Genomic DNA, 19,139 nt, shown 5'->3' with positions numbered 1-19,139 from the left:
CAGTATAAAGTGGGTGTAAGATGTTACCAAGTCAGAATTCTCCACTCAGGGTTTATTTAAACACACAAGTGGAATCACTTTAACTATGCCATTATAGGGGCAGTACAATCCCCTTAGGGTATGTTTACATTGCAATTGATGTGTGACTGCAACCTGTGTAGGCAGACCTGAGCTAGCTTTGATCTAGGTACCTTTGGTAATAATAGCAGTGAAGCTGTGGCAGGATAGGATAGTCCCTCAAGTGCATACCCAGTCAGGATCCTGGCCCCGCCTGTACAGCCCATGCTGCCGTGCAGGAGTAGTCAATAGGCAGACTGGGGGCCAAATCTGGACCGCCAGCTGCTTTTGAATGGACCACAAAATCTTATTTACTTATTATCATTATTGTTGTTTTGTTTTCTATGGAGTCTGGACCTTAACTATACTTTGACCAAAAAATTGGGACACAGAAAAAAAAAATTGATAACATCTGTGTGGTTTCACTGCAGTTGTAACAAGCTACCTAGATCAAAGCTGGCGTGTCTACACATGCTGCCTTCACCCCTCCTAATTGCAGTGTGGACACAATTATATCAGTATAAAGGTGCTTCTATCAGTATAGCTTTAGACTCATATGAAAAGGAGAATGAGCTACTGGTATAAGGAACCTTTGTGCTGGTATAACTGAATCCACACTTGAGGTTGTACCAATATAGTTATTTCAGTAAAAAAACTGGCACCCCTAATCTGTTATACTCCAACAAAACTGAGTGTAGACTAGGCCTCAGTTACAACAGTAGTAGAACCTAATTCTCATTTAAACTAAGGCTGCTCCACACCACTCTGGCCATGTAAAGGGGTTTTACAGTGAATGTAAATGCACTGCGCTTCCTTTTATGCTGCCAGAGCTATGCAAAGTGTCTTTAGTGTAAATGAGAATCAGGCTCATAGTCACTTTATCAATTACTCTGGCTTCTTTACACCACTGTGGCAGTACAAAGGGGCCTTTAAGTGGGGATAAACATAATCTACATCCACTTTAAAGCCCCAATTGTAAATGAGGATCAGATCCTTTGTAGTCACCTTGGACAACTGTAAAAATGGTCACACAAGACACAAAAGAGTGGAGAATCATTCCCAGACTCAAAGTGGAACTTAAACTCCTCCCATTCAGGTAAACTTTAAGTAACACCACTGTAGCTAGCAGAGGTACCTCTCGGTAAAGCTGGTGCGAAAGGGAAATAAGGTCAAAGCAATGATGATCAGATTGTCGTCCAAATTATTCTGGACACTTTGGACCCACTCCCTTACACCTGTGCACAGTTGGTGTAAAATGCTACCAGATAATATTTCTCCCCCCTTCATACTACTAGTTGTTGTTGTTGTTTATTATTTAAAGGTGTGTAGATGGCAACACAGAAGCTGAAATCCTCAGCTGGTATAAATTTATAGCAGTGGAGGATCTGGCCCTCAAGGCTTGATACTGATCACCCATACACTACTGTTATAGTGCTAGGTTTCAGAGTAGCAGCCGTGTTAGTCTGTATTCGCAAAAAGAAAAGGAGGACTTGTTAGTCTCTAAGGTGCCACAAGTACTCCTTTTCTTTTTTGTTATACTGCTGTAATTCCAGTGAGTTCTGCAGTGTGACGGGTGACTGACAGTAGTATAACTGAGATCAGAATCAGGCCCACAAGGTACAAAGCAGTGTAGAGGGAGGTACAACTGGACGTAATTCTTCCATTCAATATGCACAATGAACACACAAGGTGCTGAACTTGAATCTCTAAGGGAAGAATTTGTTCTATTTAGCATCAATTTCGGGTCTGTACTTGTTAGTAATGTGACATACAATATTGACTTTCTGCTGGCCCATTGGGTGGTCACTTAGGATTGGTTTCCGTGTACATCATCTTTAGTGGCAGAATTCTGATTTCTCCTCCCCCCCCCCATAAGCAATAATAATTATACTGGGTATGCCACTGTGAGCTTCCTTTGAAGAAATCTGTCCTTTGGAAACTAATTTTTGAATCCACAGCTCCAAAGGCACTAAGCGTCTCTATTTACTTCATAAATTAAGTCACACTCACACTCACTCTCTCTCTCACACACACACACACACACACACACACACAAAGAAAAGTGAAATGAGAACTGTTCTTACTTTCTTGGAGCAAAATTCAGAGCACATCTCCACCGTCAAATTGAGCTGTATCAAAGAGGCTGGAAAGGTGACTGTTAAATTTTCTGGAGCTTTAAAACATCCTCGATAGATAACATTCCTCCCTGCAGGGACATGAAATAGGTTTCTCTTGAGAAAACAGCATCCATAGTAGCCTGTCACTATCACAAAGGACAATATTCATTTTGAATCTTTAAAGAAAATTCTCCATATATATGGTTTTTCAGAGTACTTTAGAAATAAGAGAAATAGAGAGACACTAGGAAAATGTATTGCAAGTCCTGCTACACTGAAAGGAGCACATCCCTTTAGCCCTATACTAACTATTGAAAGTAGGACTGCAGAGAAGAATTTAAATTAAATTCTGCTGGTGGAGGGCATTCCTATTGTTTGCAAGCCCCAGTTTTCTTTTGAAGACATTTTTCCCCTGAAAGGCTTAAAAGCCCTGATAAAAATCTACAAAGCTTCCCATGATCTGCACCAGAAAAGAAATGGAATTTAAATGAGTTCAGAAGCTCCTTTAGGGACCCGCCTTTCTGCACATCTGTTCAGTTATGAAGACGTCCCCCCTTCCCATGCACTTGCATTCGTTTCAGATCAGATGAGCTCACCGCAGCCTTCAAAATCTAAACTCAGCTTTTACAAGTCATTCAGGGAGAATGCATGCTCTTTGCTGAAGTCCTGAGGACCAGATTCTGATCTCCATTGCACCAGTGTAAATGCTCAGTAACTAAAGAGGTCAGTAAAGTTACCCCAGATTTAGAGCTGAGTAACTGAGATCAGAATCTGGCCCTGAGCCTTGCTAGTACTTAGAGTGTAGTGTTCCATCCCACTTACCATACAGGAACAAATGTCCCTTTGCAAAGTTGGCCTGGAAATATACTAGCCTAGTCATGCAATTGGCTTTTCTACTCTTTGAGAAGGTGAATGATGATGATACAGAAAGTAATGATATTTTACTAACCCAGTCACATAACAACAGTACCTACTTTTTACATCACTTTTAACCCTAGATCTCAAAGCACTTTACAAAGGAGGCAAATATCATTCTTCCCATTTTACTGATGGGAAAACTGAGGCACAGAAAAGTGAAGCAACTTGCCCAAGCTCACTCAGCAAGCCAGTGACAGACCTGCGAATAGAACTCGGGTCTGCTGAGTCCTTGTCCAGTGCTCTATCAACTAGGCAATAGTGCATCTACCAAAAAAGCAAAAACAAAAATCATGGTAAATGGGCAAATATAGTTAATATTGGACTGAACTAATAGGAGATGTAGTTTGGGGCCTTGAAGAGATTACATGCATATGACTGTCTCGCAACATGGCCTAGATTTCAATTTTACAGTGAATGCATCTGATGAAGTGAGCTGTAGCTCACGAAAACTTATGCTCAAATAAATTTGTTAGTCTCTAAGGTGCCACAAGTCCTCCTTTTCTTTTTGTGATTACAGACTAACATGGCTGCTACTCTGAAACCAGTTACACCAGTGTGAATTCAGAGTAAATCCACAGATTTCCATGGAATTGCTCCTCAGTGACAAAGGAGTATATGCAAATAGAATCTGGACCCTAAAATTTTACATTTCTCAGTGGGAGGAAGAAATCAGAGATGTAATCACTGAGATGCGATTTTTAAGGTGATGTGTTTGTTTCCCAGTAGGGATCTGAAGAAGCCACACTGCCGGTATCATTTCACTCTCATAAAATCTTTTGTGCATAAAATCATAGATTTTTAAGGCCAGAAGGGAACATTCAACCATCTAATCTGACCTCCTGTATAGCACAGGCCAAAGAATTTCACCCAGTTACCCTGTATTGAGCCCAATAACTTGTCTGACTAAAGCATCTCTTCCATAAGCATTCAGTCTTGATTTGAATCTATCACTTCAGGCGATAATCACTCTAACTGTTTAAAATGTGTTCCTTATTTCCAATGTGAATTTGTCTGGCTTTAACTTCCAGCCTTTTGTTCTTGATATGTCTTTCTCTATTAGATTAAAGAGCCATTTAGTACCCAGTATTATCTCACCAGAAGCTTATTTCTCCATGGTAGCTTTACACCATAATCAAGTCACCTCTTGATCTTCTTTTTGATAAGCTAAACTGTTGTGTTGGCATCTCAATAGCTTGATGATACACATCTAGTGATCACCATTTAAAAGCATCATGTACCACTGAGCCATCTCCCTATTTTAAATATGAGAAAACATTATGCTAGCCCAGATACCACTCTGCAGTATCTGGTGCCAAATGCTGACCTTGCCATGGTAACCATTTTGTTCGCAGAACTGAATGATTATTTTTTTAATGCTGAGATTTTCAAAGTGACTTCCAGGATTTGGATGCCCAACTACTGGGAGAAATGAATGGGAAAATGGCATGTTCAAATGGTACTGGCCATCTATGAAATCCTCAGGCAAAAAGTATCTTTTTGTTTCTTTGTTTTTATTTCAGGGGGGAACAAAATGAGCTCAGTGTGCCAAAAAAAAAGTGGAGTCCAAAATATAGTCAACAGGAATAAGGAAACAAGGAGTAAAACAGGCAGGAGCAGGATACACACTAACGTGATAAGATTACAGGAGGCAAAGGGTCTGATCCTATGCAGGTTTTCAGAACACTGGCGTAGATGAACCCGTCCCATTAGAGCACTAAGTGACATGAGCAAGATCTGTCGTGTGGTTCATTCTCTCTCTCATCCTCGGCCCAGGAGAACTGCATGTGCGGTGGAGCTTTAGTGTTTATTTTTAAATGTCCACACTTCTGTGTTTATACGAGAGAAGATGGGTTGAAGAAATACACTTTGCACTGGGGGGGGGAAGGGGAAGGTGGGTAGATTTGTGATGGTCCTCAGTTTCTGAGGGAGTTCATTCCACAGCCTTGAATCAGCCCCTGAGACAGTCTGGCTCCTGCACAGATGAATGTACCCTTATGGTAGACTTTGATCTCGTGCACATTTGTGCAGGGTCTAATATTAGAGTTCAGTGACGTTACTGCTTATCTACACCAGCAAGAGAAGAGGTGCAGGTCCAGCATGGGTCTTTAATTCTCCAACAGCAACCTGTGTTCTCTTTGCTGCATTTAAAGACAAATCGAGTCCATATCCCTTGCTAGATCTCTCTATACATATACATGCATCTTCCCTCATCCATGTCACATCTTCACTTCAATTTCATAAGCACCCCATTTGTCCCAAGACAAAAGTGAATATTTTCCAAGCAATTCATCATAATTTGGGCCATGTAACCCTGCCCCATAGCTTTGACAATTTACCCCACCCCCAACAGTTTTGCTATCTGAGAAGAGTTGGGACTAAAGTTTCCTAGAAGTAATTTATTTTATTCCAGTAAGGAAGCTGCATCTCTGTGCCATGCTTTTGATGTGCTCTGCTTGGTTAGATAGGATACCAGTGCTCAGTGGATGATGATCTTATCATGTGATCTGAACACACCATCCCTGTCACATTGTCCGCTTTCAGTCCCGTATAGCATGGCACTGCTGAGAATCATACATCGATAAATGCGGGGTGGAAGGGGTGGGAGGTAGGAGGGAGGTGGCAAAGATATAGGGAGAACATCAGAGAAAGAAAGACAGAGATTAGAGAATGACAGAGGTAAAGACAGGAACTGCTGAAATTCCTTTCTGATTTCCCTCCCCCACCCACACCAATCCAATTCAAAGTACTAGCTCAAGATGAACTATTTCTCCATCTACTGCAGTGGTATAATAATTTACTAGGTATATTAGAAGAGCAGGCAGAGGCCTCATTGTGCTAAGCACTGTACAAACGAGATGACATGGTGGTTGCCCCCAGAGCTGTCCCACTACGAGAACATGCCAATGTGCATCAGACCAGCTGATTATAAAGAACAGTCATCCTACATGCCTGTATGTTATAAGGCTAGAACTGGGCAAACCTATCAAGTCTTACTAGTTTAGATGAGGATGATCAGAATGTTCACATGCTGATCTGAAACTTATCTGATTTGTGCCACACATTTTGATGTGTCTCTTCTCACTCTTCCCTTTTCCTTCTTCCTATCCTCCTCCTTTCCACCATCTGAACCAACCAGAAGCTCCCCCATCCCATCCTTCTCTTCCATGCCCCACCAATCCTCTCCTCTATCTCCATCAGGCCTCTTTGATATTCTAGCTCTTTTTGCATGGCCCCAAACAGAACCCCTAACCAAGAACAGTTCCCCAGTCCTGCACTAACTTCCACCCCGCAACAAGTCCCCGACCTTTGGTGACATCATAGCTGGAAGGTGGCACTGAAGGGGAATTAGTCGGTCAAAACTGAAACTCTCTCACTTGCTCTTTTTCTCCACTCTATTCAAATCTGTTAGGGGCCAGATCTTCAGCTGGTGAATAGCAACCAGGATCTGCTCTGAGATCTGGCTCCAAATGTTTCCTTGAATCAGAGGTGTAATACATTATAGTCCTGATCCTTAGCAGGTCTAGATCAGTAATGATTCACACCGGCTGAGGTATAAATTCCTTCCACTCCAGTACCCCTGTCTGGGGAAGGGTGACTCCGGTTGATAATTGCCTCGCAAATGCTGGAAGGGGTGATTGGGCTATTCTGTGAATTGCAGCTCTGCTTCAGACCCCAAAATAAAGGTTTCTTGTGCTTGCGGTCTGACTTTTGCTCAATTACACTGTACAGTTCCCTATAAATAGTAGTGCTGTCAGACCTTACCCCAGTATATGTAGGATAAAACCTGTGGGCATGAATAGAGAAGGCCTGAATTAGGCCATTGGATCCTTTCTGGTGGAAAGACTTTGGCCTCAATTCTGGATTGTGGTACGACTACCTTCCCCTACATCATTGATGGATTATGGGTCTCACGTCAACAAAGCCGACCATGCGAGGATCACCTCAGGACAAGGGATCTTCTGGTGGCATAGAGATTGTGATGTGGCTCCTGTTCTGCCTTTGCCCTCCCTATCGTTTGTTTCCTATCATTTAACCCGTTACTGTTCCATGAGAGGACCTTCCCTCTTCTCATGACAGCTTACCTTGTGTAAGAGCCTTTGGTGAGAGACTTGTCAAAGGCTTTCTTAAAGTCCAAGTACACTCTATCACCCGGATTGCCCTTGCCCACGTGTTTGACACGCTCAAAATATTCCAACAGATTGTTGAGGCAGGATTTCCCTTTACAAAAGCTGTGCTGACTCTTCCCCAACAAATCATGTTAATCTATGTATCTGATCATTCTGTTCTTTACTATAGTTTGAACCAATCTGCCTGGTACTGAAGTTAGGCTTACCAGCTTGTAATTGCCAGGATCGCCTCTGGAGCCTTTTTTAAAAATCGGTGTCACATGTTCTTATGTTCTTACTAGCACTAACAGCAAGGGAGAAGAACTTTATATGGAGATATGCGTCAAAAGAATATATCTCAAAGGTACACAGTATAATAATAAGAAGAGGAAAGAACCCTTTTGTTATCCATTACAGAGGGAACAAAAAGGCCACTGCTCTTTGCACTGTATGAATGGTGGATACCCAGCCCTATGGGGTGGTGACATGGAAAGGTTGCTGTAGGAAAAAACTTGTTTGAGTCAAGGATTGTAGCCTATTGAGTTAAGTTTTAGTCATGAGGAAGTGTGACTGTACCTTTGTTTTATTATCTCTTTCTATTATCACTTAAATCTGTTACTAAACATATTCTTCTCATATGATAAATTCTTCTCAGTGCCGTTACATTCAAGTGAGATGTGCATCCTTAGCTGAGCCAGCAAGCTGGTGTGTATATTCTGTCTCTTTGGAGGCAGTGGACTTGATCATTTACGTGAGTAACGAGTGAGGGGCTGGATGCTGCAGGGAAATGCTTCTGCAGCATTTGGGAGCTGAAGTACACCAAGGGTTAACCTGAAAACTGAAGTTAAGACAGGTGGAGTCCTACAGAGTTTGCTGGGCTGGTAGGGAGCTGCCACACAGTCTAGCACCAGTTGATCCTTTTTATGCTGAGGCAGAGGGTAACAGGGTGACGTACATTTCTGGACATCTCTAGAAAGCATTACAGCAACCCGCACTCTGAGCTGTGTGGTCCTCTGCCATAGTTCTTTGTTCCTCTGACCAGTGATACCCTTCAAGATGAACTGTAACTTTAACAAAAAGAAAAGGAGTACTTGTAGCATGGGTGCCACAAGTCCTCCTTTTCTTTTTGCAGATACAGACTAACACGGCTGCTACTCTGAAACCTGTAACTTTAACAGAAGCTATAATACCAGCTACATTGCAGGAAGGCCTTGTCCTATCCGTGGGGCTCCTCAAGAAACGTGCAAGCCAAATAACAAGCAGGGGGAGAAAGAACTCTCCCTAGGATCAGACGGTTACAAAGAGCCCAGCACTAAAAAAAAAAAAAAAAGAAAAAGAAAAAGAAAAGCATAGAAGATTCCCTGCTGCCCATGACGCTCCTGAAAGACTCATTGCTTCCCACATTAATACTTGATTCATGAAACAAACGTTTTATGAACATATGGAGAATCCTATCGGATCTGATCTGGACCAGAGCTCCAGCAGCCTCCACCTACATTCTCAAGGGACCAGAAAGCAGCGGGCTCTGTACACAGCCAACAGATAATATTTTAAACATATTGCATTGCTCTGTCTTAGTCTTCCTGATTTGCAAGGGAGAAATCTATAAATAGATGGCCAAGTTCTGCCCCTAGAGAAATGATGGGCTCTATTGTGTTTAGCTGTAGCTGCACACTGGTAACAGAGCCAAGCTCGAGGTATAGAGCTTTAAAGCTGTAGAGACTGCTGCTTTTTGCTCTGGAGGGCCCTGACTCAGTCAAGATGGCAGTTGTTGAAATACCTGATCCCAGGAGGTCTTGCAAAGGAACACAACGGATGGGTGGAAGCCCTCTCAAGCGCCCTCCTGCCCCCCCCACCCCCTCAGCCTGATATGTACTCTGTTTTTATATAAGATCTGTGCAAAAGGCAGTCACACTCCCCTATTGTTCCAAAAGCCTTCCCCCAAACAAAGTGAGTGGGAAAAAGAGTGGTGATTCCAAACCACAGAGAGCCTCACTTGTTTGTGCTCATGCTTTTGAATTCTGAATGAATGAATTCTGAGACCCAGCTTGTAATTTAGAGTCCCAGAGTTTAAGGCCAGAAGGGACCACTAGATCATGATCTCCTGCATATCGCAGGCCACCAGCACCACCCCGCACAATAATCCCAGCAACTAAAATGAGACCAGAACATTGCAGCCCGCAGAACACTAAACTATTAGGTACCGCAGGCAGAGAATAGAAGGGACTGAGCTGCGTCAGTATTTGACAGGGAAATGATTAAGTGAGAGATACCTGGAAAATCCTGGCAAGTGACCCATACCCCTACTGCAGAGGAAGGCAAACTTCCCCCAAGATCGCTGCCAATATGACCGGGGGGGGAGGAATTCCTTTGTGACCCCTCAGATTCTTCCCTGATCCCCTTGCACACCTTGAGTAATACCTTACTCTTTGAACATTGAAGTCTGCAAGACTACTGGGCAAGTAAGATACTAATCAAGGTAAATAAGGACAGCAGAATATAGCCCTGGAAGCTCTGTAGAATGAAGTGATCTAGTGAAGTGGCGATCAATTAGACCCTGAGCATGTGAGCAAGAACCAGCCAGTCAAGCACCCAAGAGAATCTGTTCAGTGCCGCTTCAGAGCCGTGGCCCATGCCATCCAGCATCCCAGCTTAGGCTCTACATTCTGTTCTCTGCATAGCCAGAGCATCATGCTAGTGCCTCCATTTGCACCAAACACCCCCCCCCCCCCCAAAAGACAGGAGCCATGATCACTTCGTGGATTGCAGCTACACTGCAGGACAGAGCCTCTCCTTTCTGAATGGCACAAAAAGGCCAGGATATGGTTCTAACTTCACAGATAAGAATTCCTCCAGCATAAGGGGCATATGATATTACTTAAACTATATAATATTCATCTAAGTGCAGAGGGCCAGCAGATGGCCTTTGTATCCCTTAAATCACACTAGCCCTATTCTGAGGCCTTAAGGGATGCATAGACCTCTGCAAAGAAGTGAATTTCACTGGCACTGACTACTTATAAATGCTGATAAATATGCCACTGAAGTGATCCCCAGCTGACCATCAGAAAGCAAAGTCAACATTGAAAAGAAGTGGATTCCAGTAATGTATTTTTTTACCGAAAGAAGGAACAGACCAACTTTCCTGCTGCCTTTATCAATGGTGGATGGATCAGTCTTGCAATTAATCAGTAACTAGTTTATTATTTTCCTTTGAGTTTTAAGCATCTAAGTTTAGATACCTTGGTTTGACCATGTTGGTGAAAATATTTCTCTTGATAAAGACTGACTTCCACCCAGTGGACAAATTCACATTTGCATAATTCTTTTAAATTCTGAATCAGAACGAAATGTTGGAAATGTGAAATTTTAAGTGGTATGAACCAAAATGGACTTTTTTTAAAAGAGTCCAGACTGGCACACTGGTGCCCTGGCAGCCAGCTGTGCTGCTTGGGAGCCGGGCAACCTAGAGAGCCTTGGGGTATGTCTACACTACGCATTAAGCCCAGGCTCTGACTCAGCTTTGACCCCAAATCCCCCTTCCGTTCACACACAAATCAGTCTTACTTGGGTCAGCGAGCACTGAAGACCCAGGTCCTGGGATGTTGCGAGGGAGGAGGATCAAGTCCTGCTGTGACTCAGGTCCAAGCCCAGTCATTTTGCAGTGTGGCTAAAGTGCAAGTGACATGCCCGAGTCAGAAGGTGTGCACGGAGCACTATTGGCTGCAAGACCCAGATCCAGCAATTTTAAACCCAAGTTTACAATATGGTGTGGATGCTCCAAGCGCAGGCTTGGCAACACGGAGTCCATAGGCTCAGGTCTCACAGACCCCGGCTTAGTGTGCAGGGGAGACCTACCTTTGGAGCTCAGGCAACCCACCAGCTGAGCTGCTGGGTGGCCAACGGAGGCTAGGAATACAGAAACTCCGTCAGGTTGGCTGCTGGGGAGTCTGGGGACTCTGGGATTGCAGCTGTACACCACCTCGTGGGCTGAGTTGCAGGCTGATGAGAAACTAAGGAGGCTGGCCTGCCAGCCTGCCTGGTTTCCATGGAAAGTTTAGATACAGTCGACACATTCCTGTGTTTTGATTCTGTCAAACCAGCATTATCCGATCAGAACACTGTTCCACTGGAAACGTTTGGACCTGCTCTACCACTGACCCTTTGGGCCAGGTTACAGGCAAAAGAGTGGGAAAGGGGGCAGAAGCATACCCTGTATCTGCTTTGTGGACTGTATTCTGTAGATCACTTCACTCCACAGAGCTTCCAGGGCTAGATTCTGCTATCCTTATTTACCTTAATTAATATCTTACTTGGCCAGTAGTCTTGCTGATGTCAGTGGGACCATTCACAGAGTAAAATCTTACTCAAGGTGAGCAAAGTCATCACAGTCTGGCTCTTACACACACACACCCAATTCAGAATTAAACAGTGATGCAAATCCTGGGAAACTTGCCAATGTGCCTGTTAGCCTGACATGAGCAATTTAGGTCTGTGTACCTGTGATTTATAATTAATGTATAGCAGTGTGCATTATTGTACAAATCTTGACTCCTCTTTCACCATATATGCTGATGCAATCTAAGGTCTTTGTTGTTTTGTTCCCAGCAAATAGCAGCGTTAAGGAATCAGAAGGTTTGTAGAAGTAAAGACTGTTCAGCTGCTTAGACGTGTATGTGGTTTATGTTGGTCTGAAGGTCTATCTGATTTATCTCCCATGATAAATCCTAATTGAACGGCAAATAAGAATTGACTCAAAATTAGGCAAAACTCCCCACAAACTCAAGCTATTAGGGGAATAGGTGTCCTTTAGGAACTAGCAAATCTTTGTGTCATATAATTACCAGCTCTCATCTAGAAGAGACAGAGGCATATTCCTCTACCACTGGAAACAGAAATGTATTGATTTTGTTTAAGAGACAGTTTGGGGTGAGAATGGTACATGCATTCTCTTAAGCGAATGGCAGAAGAAATATAAGGTTTCCTAAATTTCTAATACACCTGCATTTTGCCCTGTGATAATGAATGCAAGACTGGTTTTTTTTTTTGCAGATGAACTCTTGCTGAGGTGACAGTCGGAACGCTCTATATTTTACTGGTTCCCATGGTTACGCAAACTTTTTGTGTAGCAACTCTGACGCAACTGAGTCAGATGCTTCACGCTCCTCCTAAATAACCAGTTGAACGACCATCCTAGCTGAGCCAGATACTGGCACCAGCCATAAGTGGACATCATGGCCCAGCTTCTCAAAGTCTTAGGCACCTCACTCTTACTGAAATCAACGGGAATTAGTTGCCTAAGTAACTTTGAAGATATGGGCTCATGCCCTTAGCTGACATTGCAAAGATGCTTCTGTTATTTGCCATGTTTAAAACCCCAGTGAAGGATTCTCTGGAGCAGGATGGGAGGGTGGAATGATAATTCTCTCCCTCCACCCCCCGCCCTCCCACTGATGTCTGATGCGCCCTGTTTGCGGGATGAACATCACTCAGGACAGCATGCTGAATGCCCTGTCCCTGTTGGGAGAAAATACTCATCAAATAGCGCTATGTTACTTACGTCGTTTGGCCCCTGCCCGTAGTTCCTCCACCCTGTAGACAGACAGCCTGTTCACCCCGCCACAGATGGAACCTTTCTCTCCTTTACATTCATTGTTGCACTCTTCTTGCTTTGCAATCATTATGGGGAGCTTGTTCCCACAGTAACATTCTGCACCATACTCCAAGCCAGCATAGGTATAAGCCCTGTAGGAAGAAAACAATACCTTGAATACAGCTAGACCCTTTGTATTCCAAAGTTCCTCTGCACAGTTGGCAAACTTGGGAAACTTGTATATACAAACTATGCACAATACCCCCCACCCCCACCAAGAAATGCAGTCAACTCTGGAGAGCAAGGCAGCAACTGTTAAAAAGTGAATAACAGCACGGCACAACAGTGATAGGCAAGAAGTGCAGAATAACACATCCAGTTGAAAGTAAACAGGGAATTTTGTTAGGCAGAATACAAAGGTCTCCAAGGCAGTTTGGCCAGTGTACTCAGGTTTTTAATACTCCTGCTTTTGAAAGAAGTGCTACGGAAATATGAATAGTGATATTTTCCCAGGACTTCATTTTCATGCCTTAGCCAAATGACACCCCAGCAGCACAGTGCCCTTAAGACTATGCTGGGCATTGGTTCAGGAGTGTCTCCTATTGAACCAGAGCACCATTTCCTGACACGTCCGTGTTTGCTGGAGGTTTCTCATCCGAGCACTGCTCAGGTCTGGGCCAGTTTAGAATGCCCGATGTGACGGCATCGCAGCTCCAGGGGAGATGGGTCTTGGTCGAGCCAAAATATTCAGCGACTTTTTGTAAAGTATTTGACCATTTAGAGCAGCACAGGAGAAAACTCCATTGCTGAAGCTATCTTGACTAGCCTTTAAAAGGAGCCACTTTTGATCCAGTCAAGGAACTTTCAAATGGTCAAAACAAAGAACTGGCTATTACTTCAATTTTAGATTAAAGGCTTGCTGTCTCTTTCAAGGTGTAAAAGTGTGCTTCAGTGAATAGTTGCTATATAAAATAAGAAAACTCAAAAATAAGTATGAAAGGGCAATCCGCTTTGATTAGGGATGTGTCTGTTAAAAATTCAAACATATGGCTTGGTGTATGGAAGTTAAAATTTGAAGGGATGTAGTTTAACTGGCAGTACAAAATGATGCCATACAAATAGAAAGCCTTTGTCTCTTAAGGTGAAGTCTCTCTAACTCTCTCACATTCCACTGAATGCATCCGATGAAGTGAGCTGTAGCTCACAAAAGCTTATGCTCAAATAAATTTGTTAGTCTCTAAGGTGCCACAAGTCCTCCTTTTCTTTTTGCGAATACAGACTAACTTGGCTGCTACTCTGAAACCTCTCACACTCAGAGTTTCTTACCCACACCAAGAGAGACAGAGACAGACAGACAGACAGACACACACAGCTGTGAGAACACAAGGTGAGATCTGGAGCTATGCTGATTAACATCAGCTTAAGGTCTGGCTCATTATTCTTAAATATATTTCAAACAAGAATCAATAAACAAGAATCTGCTTGTAAAGGGATTCCCACTTACCGCACCAAAAAGAAATGTAAGAGTTAATGGCTAATTCCCTATTGCTGTTCAAGCAGAGCTGTATTATTACTTGCAGTATTATTTATTGTATCTGCCTCTTCAGCTTCTCTCCAGTCTGAATGTAACCTGATGTCATTTAATACGTGTAATCGCAATCATCATTACTAAAAGTTAATACTAAATAAGCTTTGAAGAAGGGTGGTTTTGTGGTTGAGGCACTGGACTGGGACTCAGGGGATCTGGGTTCAGTTCCCAACTCTTCTACACATTGTCTCTAGGACTTCGGGCAAGTCACTTAATCTCCCTGTGCCTCAATTCTCCATCTGTAAAATGGGGATAATAACCATTCCTTTCTCTCACTTTTTGTCTGCCTTATCTATTTAGATTGTTTTTGGCATGTCTATTATTGTGCATTTTTACAAATGCAGCTTAGGAAGCATAAAGGAAAGGTTTTCAATCTTGGTCACCAAAAGTTGGTTCCTACATTTCTAGATCAACATTTAAATAAATGGCCTGATTTGTAGAAGTGCTGATTGCCTGCGGTTTACATTGGCTCCAGGTGGAGACATGAGTACAGGTGAACAAACCTGTCTGCGGAGGATGCGGGGTTTATTTTCCTTGCTTCCTGAGTCCAATGTGAGCACCTGCTCTGGAGTATAATTCCCCTGTGCACCAAGTTAAATCCTGAGCAAGATCAACGATTCCAATACTCCAAGCTGTCCCCCTGAATCAGGAAGTGTCTCACCAGTTTCCATAAGGGGGCTCTGTGAGGCCCCACTAACCGGAAGCGCTACAGCTAGAGGAATTAGCATATCCCAAGATCGAGTCTCTCATGATTACACAGTGACTGTAGGCATTGCCCTGAACAATGGGTAGCACATAAGGGTACTCCTGGGATGATGCATCTTAGGAAGCAATGTGCCTGAGACACACCTCTGAGTCTCCATTCTTTTGCTGCTTCCTTTTGCCCCTGGGAGCAGAGAGGCTGGTGGAGAAGTGCAGGCCTATATCTGCCATAAATTCTTACCACTGACCCACATGCTGGCTCAGCTAATCTGGCCAGTGAGCCTGGGGGCAGAGCCAACATTCTGACCCCCTGCTCCAGAGTTGAGGTAAGCAGGGGAGTAGCTTTGCACCCAGACCCAAGGTTCTTACCCACCTCTTATTCCCCATGCACAAGTATGTAGGTCAGGTTACAGTTTAGACCACAAATTGGGCCAGCTAACATTTCCTGCACTCTCCATTCATTTCCCATGTAATTCTGGGGAAGGACACTGACCCCAAAATGGCTTTCCTTCTGTGGTTAGGCAGAGGTGAAAGAGTCCCCTTCTTGCAGTGTTGCCAAGCAACCTTATGTTTGGAGGCATGAGGTAAACAACCTTTTCAAAACGGTTTCTCTCCTCTTTAATATATGCACGTGCTTCCCCCTTGTGAACTCAATTCTAAATTCCCTTTGTTATCGGAGAACAGTTGAAAGTGCAGTGAAAAATCTCTCTTTACCTCTCAGCACAAGCTTCTTGACAATGAGATACTGTCATTTTTCTTAAGTCATAAAACACAGCTCCCTTCAATGTCTTCTCCCTGGAATCATCACTGAAGCATCCAACGTAAGTGCCTAAAGTACATGAAATAGCACAAGAGTTAGAGATAATTTTACGTTCTGGAACATTCAACTGCAAATTCAAGGCCCTTAGTTATACGTGGCGCTTTGCTGTTTGCTCAGGCAGTAGCAATATGTTTGGTAGCCTGGGCTGGTATGTAGACTAGTCGCGCTGACATTCAACTCCCCTAAGAAATCTTTTGTTACTAGGGGGCAAAGTTAAGGTTGCGTGAGATGGGGCAAAGTCAGGATGGGGCTCACCACAGAAAGGCAAGGAGATAGTTGTGAATGCTGGTGGGGGTTATATCTGGTAGGGTATGTGGGGAGTGGACAGGGGAGGGAAATGTAAGAGAAAAGGAAACTTATATACATACATTATTTTAAAATATAAGATCCTGATGTTTTTCCTAGACCCTTGCACACTCATTTACTCCCTTCTGTAGTTCCTTCTGTCCATCACCCATGGCAACAGAGCCCTCCATCCATCCTGGTCACCATCCCTGATCCACCTTTCTATGTCATCCTGTCTTGAGTCCTCATCACACCTCCACAACTTCTGTCCCCTGCCCCATCTATGTTCCCAGTACCCTGTATCTTCTTCCATGCAGCCTATCCTGCATCCCTCCTGGGGCCAGGCCAGGGCCAAGTTAAGCCCCCAGCGCAAGTTATGGCAGCATCTAACTTGCACCTGGCTGTAACAGCCCCCACCAGCCAGAAGCCACAGTAACACTCACAAAGTGCAACAACACTCCACCTTCTTTCTATAGCTAGCCCACCTATTTAGGGGAATAGTGTTGGCCATACTGGCCCTTATACTTCCCTGGGATTCCCCTTAGCCAGGTAAGCTAGCTCTGTAGCGGCTTTGGGCCAGGAGACCAGCTCAGAGCAGCTGCAGCAATTGGTCAAGATATGGTCTATGACAAGCCAACAAAATGAGTTAGGAAAAATGTTCAGAGTGAAGGGAAAGTATATTTCCACAAATACCATGACTTGGAAAACCCTTTTTGGATTGTTAAAAATCTTCCCTGAAAAACTCTACCCTGGAATGAAATGAGATGTGAGAAGTGTCAGGAAGATGAGTTTCTTTCTGAAATAGGTAGGGATGTATTGAAAACTCAGTCTGTAGTGGAAAGATAACTTTAGCCTTACCTATGGAGCTATCTGTCTGTCGATGCTATTGAACCACACCTCCTCTCCCATCGCTGTTATTGAGACCTTTGAAATACACCTGGCGTTACTTAGCGTTTGAAAGCAAAATATTTCAGTTAGCCTATCTCCTATATTAAGCATCTTGTCTTTTTGATGTCAGTAACAGACTACATGAAAACCACGTGTAGCCTGTGATATACAGAAAAGAATTCCACACCAGAAGAAATATGAAGAGGCTTTATAATGTACAGTGGAGTCATTCAGGTACATGGAGTCATCAGGTATAAAGGATGAGAGGAAACTTGATTCTGGAATTTGATTCCTATTAAAATATAAATATTAGAGGATACAAGTATCAGGTAATCTTTAGACAGGAAGGGAAAATAAGATGAGAATTGATAAAAACCATTCTGAAGAGTAATAAATAAAACTACAGGGTGGGGGGAGTTACTCCAGAGTCAAATGGAGAATTCAGAGCTAAGAAGATAAATCCAACATTCCAATGGCACACACACCACAGTAGTTTCAAAGAACTGCACGTTGGTAATTTGCAAACATGCAATTAGAAAATCCACAAGCTGTGAATAAACACCCACAAAAGGCTGTTAATGAGATGTGAGTTATGCACCTGGAATAAGAATTTTTTATATTTCAATGGGGCCTTTTGACTTCAGGGGCTTGATTCCACCAGTTGCTGCTGAAAATGTAACATGGGTTCATGTCAAACACAGAGATAGCGTAAGAGAATCTAAGTTAATGTAAATTATACCTGGTTCTAGCCTCTATGAGTAATTTCCATCACTGAAGACTCCTATAATTCTCTTACCTACTTATTAATATCTGCCTTAATCCTCACCTTATATGATCACTCAGCCCACATGACCTTAGAATGCAATGGTGTTTCAGTGATAACGTCTGTCAAATGGGGAATAACATGAAATGGGACAATAATTTCCGATGAAGCCATATGATCTCTTAAAAAGTATCCTAGAAATATGCATTATTATTAGCTGGAAATATCTTCTACTGCACAGCCACACACGATTTATTATTATTTGTATTAGAAGTAATACTTAGGAGCCACATTGTGATAGGTGTTGTACAAATACCCGGAAGAGACATTCTCTGCCCGGAAGAGCTTAGAATCCTAATAGACAAGAAAGTTAAGGATGATGGAGGGAAACAGAGGTGGAATGACTTGTCCAAAGTTACGCAGCAAGTCAGTGGCAAAGCTGTAAATTACAGCTGTGTGAATAATTGATTTTTCAGTTACCTGGCAATTCCACAAAAATGGGGGTGTGTGTGTGAGAGGGGCATTGCTGAGTTGACCCGGATCTGACAGTTTTCAAAATTTCTGTCAAATTGGGGAGGAAAAATAGTTTTGAGTCAAACAGAATGTTTTGTTTTGATTTTGAGCTCTTCAAAAAAAAAACATTTTAAACAATAAAACGAATTTGGAAATGAAGTCATTTTTGAATTAAAAAAATACCTCACATTTTGTTTTGACAATGTCAGAACAAAATGTTTTGATTTTGTAGAGGGGAATTATTGGGGGTGGAGTTTAGACACAAACGATTATACATATTCTATATGAATCTATATTTTTTTTTTACCAAAAACAAAAAAAGTTTTGTCAAAAAATTTTGCTGACCCCCTTTTCGGAATAGAACCACATCTAGCATCCTATACACAACATGACACTGCCTTCCCCTTTTAAATCAAATTTTTTTCCAGCCCTACCAAAGTTGAGGAGACTGTATCCTTTGAATAAAACTGTAGGAGCATCACGGATGCTGTGACGATCTTAGTAGGAAAGCAGACCTTTCGCTGGTTCTCTGCACCAGGGTAAAATTTCCCTCTCAGAAAATTATTTTTTAAAATAATGATCCAGGTGTATTGTGTTGACAGTAATTTCACACCAAGGTGTCTTTACAATCTAAATGGCCAAACTGTTGCTCAAGAAACTCAGACTGGGATTTTTAAAGGTGCTTAAGTGAGTTTGGCCCATATCTCAGTAGGTGCTCCAGCCCAGATATGGGTTTTAGGCCCATCCTTTTGAGGATCTCGTCCTGGGTGCCTTATTTCCTTAGGGTAA

The 19,139-nt window shown here is 42.9% G+C and overlaps 1 protein-coding gene across 3 annotated transcripts in view; it reads right to left on the bottom strand.

Annotated features, from left to right (window-relative positions):
- Positions 1-19,139, bottom strand: part of WSCD1 (WSC domain containing 1) — a 57,288-nt gene that overhangs the window by 19,679 nt on the left and 18,470 nt on the right. For 2 of the 3 annotated variants that reach the window (XM_073315249.2, XM_073315250.2), the window contains exons 3-5: positions 15,796-15,910; positions 12,759-12,943; positions 2,142-2,263 (exon numbers count right to left, since the gene is read on the bottom strand). In XM_073315249.2, the coding sequence (XP_073171350.1) occupies positions 2,142-2,263; positions 12,759-12,943; positions 15,796-15,910 (422 nt within the window). Of the gene's footprint in view, positions 1-2,141; positions 2,264-12,758; positions 12,944-15,795; positions 15,911-17,044; positions 18,488-19,139 lie in introns of those variants that run through there. The other variant, XM_073315251.2, reaches the window with a different exon arrangement.

The sequence above is a fragment of the Lepidochelys kempii genome, chromosome 17, assembly GCF_965140285.1.
Source record: "Lepidochelys kempii isolate rLepKem1 chromosome 17, rLepKem1.hap1, whole genome shotgun sequence".
NCBI classification, from domain to species: domain Eukaryota; kingdom Metazoa; phylum Chordata; order Testudines; family Cheloniidae; genus Lepidochelys; species Lepidochelys kempii.
Note: the sequence above shows the minus strand (reverse complement) of the source record. Positions and strands in the feature narration are given on the sequence as shown.